The 3902-nt window shown below is 54.2% G+C and overlaps 1 protein-coding gene across 1 annotated transcript in view; it reads right to left on the reverse strand.

The window, feature by feature from the left end:
* KY (kyphoscoliosis peptidase) overlaps positions 1 to 3902 on the reverse strand; it is a 55664-nt gene that overhangs the window by 20062 nt on the left and 31700 nt on the right. The window contains 1 exon segment of the mRNA XM_003789409.2: positions 1871 to 1953. Coding sequence (XP_003789457.1) covers positions 1871 to 1953 — 83 coding nt within the window.

Below are 3902 nucleotides of genomic sequence, written 5' to 3' on the forward strand. Positions count from 1 at the left end.
TTACCCACTCTCCCAGATGCCTCCTACTTCATCTTCTTTTGTGTCCAGCTCCACAGTCTCTTCCTGGTCCTTCTCCCAGGGCCTATAATGGTGCCCTTAGAATTGTAGACCTGTACCTCAGCCTGGAGTCCTGGCACCATGGCTTCCTCCTGGCACCCCCAAGCTGTCCACCTCTGCTCTGTGGCTGGGTCTCTGGCCTTTGTTGGGCTCCTGGCACCACTTTCTGAGCCTGGCCCTCAGCCTGTCTCACCCCTTCTGATGGCCTTTACAAAGTACCCTACTCGTTGCAGACTCTGGACCCTCCCGCACTCCTCACTTTCAGAAGCCACTCATGAGCCCTCATTCTCCCTCCTGCTGCAGGCATGAGTGCATCAGCTTTGGTCCAGGGCTCCTGCCTCTCCTGCATCCTGTCCTCCTCCCCTTCTTTGCTTGCTGCCCCATGCTCCCTGCTCTATCTCCTTCTCACCCCTGCCCACTCCAGTGCCCCTTCTGTAGGCCCTGTGGGGGTCCTCTGTACTCCCTACTCCTCCCTCCTACTTGCCCACTATAGTTTGGCTGATCCTCCAGCCTCCTCTGAGCTGCCCCTCCAGAGGCCAGAGGTGCTGTGCTGCTAAAGTAGCAGAAAGGAGTCTGTCCTGATCTCACTTGACCAGAGGGCATGGCTCTTGCTGGTGCCTAAGCATGCCCTGGTGAGCGCCCCCAACTCCCAACCTTCCAGGACCTGTCCTCACCTTGTCCCAGACTCTGGTGGCTCTAGGCCATATGGGTTCCCATCACCCTCCCCAATACAATCCTACTCTATGGTTTCAGCTTTTTACTGAATATGGTGACTCCCAGTTAGTGTTTCCTGCCCAGATTTCTCCAGGCTCACACGTACAGTGGACAGGTGGGCATTTCCCCTGGATATGCCACAATTGCTAGAGCTTCTCACACCTCAAGCATACTCATCATCCCCCCAAACCTGTTCCTTATGGTGAGGCACTCCCTGGCCTCCCCTACAACTCAACCAAGCCATCTGGGAGCCTCCTGCATCTCCCACCTACTCTATACACACTGGGGATAGGGGCCTTCCCCTCTGCTTCCAGCCCAGGATTGGCCTTTCTGCTCCTCCCTGTTCTCTGTCCCTGCTTAATCTGAGTCACGTCTTCTGCCAGGACAGCTGGATGCTCCTGACTGATGTCCCTGCCTCTAGCCTGACTTTCTTTAGCCAGGAACCTATCCATCCACTCATCATCTCCACAAGGTTCCTGAGCACCTACTAGGTGCCACCCACAGGTCATCTTTCTAAGACCACTTAGTATCTGGGAGAGCACACTCTGACTTTAGAAAAGAGTCCAGAGTCCTCTGATCAGACTTTGACCTGAGCTCCTGCCTGGCCCCAGGGCTCCCATGTCCACCAAGTGCTTAGCTCTTCAGCTGCCCTCCCAACTCACGCCTGGCAGCCCAGGCCAGAGGCATGGGAGCCTAGTAGCTTACACCCTTCAGAGGTGAGCATGGTCATAGTGGCTGCCTGTATCCATGGTCCTCCTCTCCCTCCCTTCCTCCACCAGCTGTGGGTGGCATGGCTCAGCAGCAGCAGTGCCCAAGGTGGGAAGGGGAAGGGCAGGCCCAGTTGGCAACTGCATCTGTCAGGAGGAGGTCCAGGTGTGCAGCCTGGGGTGGCAACATCAGAACCATGGGTGGGGTGGGGGATGGAGTGGCCGGGGGTCCTGGGTGGGAGCCTGCTGCCTAAGGCCTTCTGCTTTCCATCTACATGCTATATCAAGGCACTCCTAGGCCATGTTCAGAAAGGAGAAAGGAGAGAGGCTTTGCTGCCTTGGACTAGGGAACTCCATGGGAAACCCAAGGCTAGAGGGGCCAGCTCTCATACCTGTGAGGCATAGGTGTCCAGTTTCTCAAACTGCCGTAGGTCCAGGGCCATGGATTTCAGACTGGACCGGTCCCAGGGGTAGGCTGGAAACACAGGGAGGCTTGGTCAGCAGCTGAGTCTCTTTGAGGAGCTGTGACTGTGTGACCTTTAACACAATTCACAAAGCTAGAAACACTGAGCCCAAGGGCTGTATCTCCTAGAAGGGTTCCCAGACCAAATTAGTTTGGGAACAATGGCAACTCCCACAGACCTCTCGGAGATCTGCAGGGAGTATTAGACTCCTTTTTTAGATTATGGAAAGTCAGCAGAAAGAAACTGGCTCAACCTCAGCAAACCCAGCAGTCCCAGATGTATTGGTGATGGAATCTGCTTTTCCCCTTCACTTAATTTTCTGCAGAGCCCTTGTTATTCTCCTCAGGAACCAGTGCTCTGTGAGCAGTGTCCATGCAGTGTTGCTAGTCCCAGCCAAACTCAAGGATGGAGGTCTATGCCATGGCCATGGTGCTGGGGTGGAGGGCCATTGAGCAGCCCAGGTATGGGAGGATGGCATAGTAGGGTCAGACCAGCTAAATCCCAGAGGGAAAGCTGTGTGTGGAATCCAGATGGGCTTCCTGCCTTACTATGGTCAACTGTGTGGTGGTGCTCTTATAATAGGCACTGGGGGAGGCTGGGCCTTAGAATATGGCTAGCCTCTGTCACAGGAGGCTTAAGGCAGGTCACTGGGACAGATACGGGGAGGAAAAAAACTCAAGACCAGCGCTGACCAGGGCCAGCAGCCACTTCAGGGATGGATGTGAGACAGCCCTAGCCAACTTCTGCAGGGCTGCTGCATGACTGATCAACCAATTGTCAGACCAACAGATGGGTGGACAGTAGACCCTGTCCCAGCCCAGAAGAGAGCATGGGCTATGGCAAGGTCTTTCGTAATCAAAGTTCCCTGAGCCAGGCAGACCAAAATCAGGGAAGCAGGGTGAGATAGCAGGGTGGGGGACAAAGAGAAACTGAGCCTCTGACTTGGGTGGACCTACCTACCCACCTCTCAGCCTGCCATGTTGGGAGCCTCAGGGTTCTGGGTGAGTGAGAAGTGCTGGTGGGCCCAGTGCATACAGGAAGCCTGAGTGGAGCAGGGTGATGTGGGAAAGTGCCCGCTGGGTTATGTGAGGCATGGGGTAGTCCAGGCCTGACCTCCACCTTGCTGGGGGCATTAGACCAGCCACCTGGCCTGAGATCTGCAGCTAGGGGGCTCCTGGGAGCATGAATGAGATGGCAAATTATGTTGTGACATTAGTGTTGCACTGCTCTCTGGGAGAGTGCAGGATGTGGGGCTTTTCTGCAGGCAAGGGCAGAAGCAGGGGTATGTGGGCTTTCTGCCTGGAAACTGCAACCACATTTGCCCATATACCCCCAAGTCCACCCTTAATTGTGAGTCTGTTACTTTGGTGCTATATATCTAAGATGTGATTGAGAGAGTTGGGGGTGGTAAAGTATCACCTCCAACCCTGGCCCCAGCCACTCCATGACTCTCTTCTAGGCCAGCATGACTGAGAGGCAAAAAAATGCCTACTTGTTTGGGAACTGGCCAATGTCTGGGCCAGAGGAGCCCTAGGCCTCCAGTCAAGTTCAGTTGTAAGGAGCAGTCCATATAGGTCCTTCATAACTTTCCGAATACTCCAAGGCCCTCCCTGTTAAAATACAGGTCTTCTATCTTCTCAACCCCAGACAAGATAGGACAATTCCCAAGGGCACCTCATTGTGCTCCCTCCTTTCATATTGTAGCCCCTGGGGTGTTTGGCCCTTGGCCCTGAGGACTCTGATTGGGTTCTCACCTTGTCTTGCTTTGATATCTCTAGGATGTGAGGATTGTTCCTCTTCAGAGAAGGGCCAGGGGTATGGTGGGAAGGCAGGCTATGCAAACTCTACCATGGCACATTGGCCTCACCCAGCAAGTTAGTATTCTTTTTCTTTATTTCCCTGCTCTTTCTACAAGAACCAAGCCACTTCCCAGACTCCTCCAAAATCCTTTTCTGTTATA

This window comes from Otolemur garnettii, unplaced genomic scaffold (genome assembly GCF_000181295.1).
Source record: "Otolemur garnettii isolate 467f Iridium unplaced genomic scaffold, OtoGar3 scaffold00032, whole genome shotgun sequence".
NCBI classification, from domain to species: domain Eukaryota; kingdom Metazoa; phylum Chordata; class Mammalia; order Primates; family Galagidae; genus Otolemur; species Otolemur garnettii.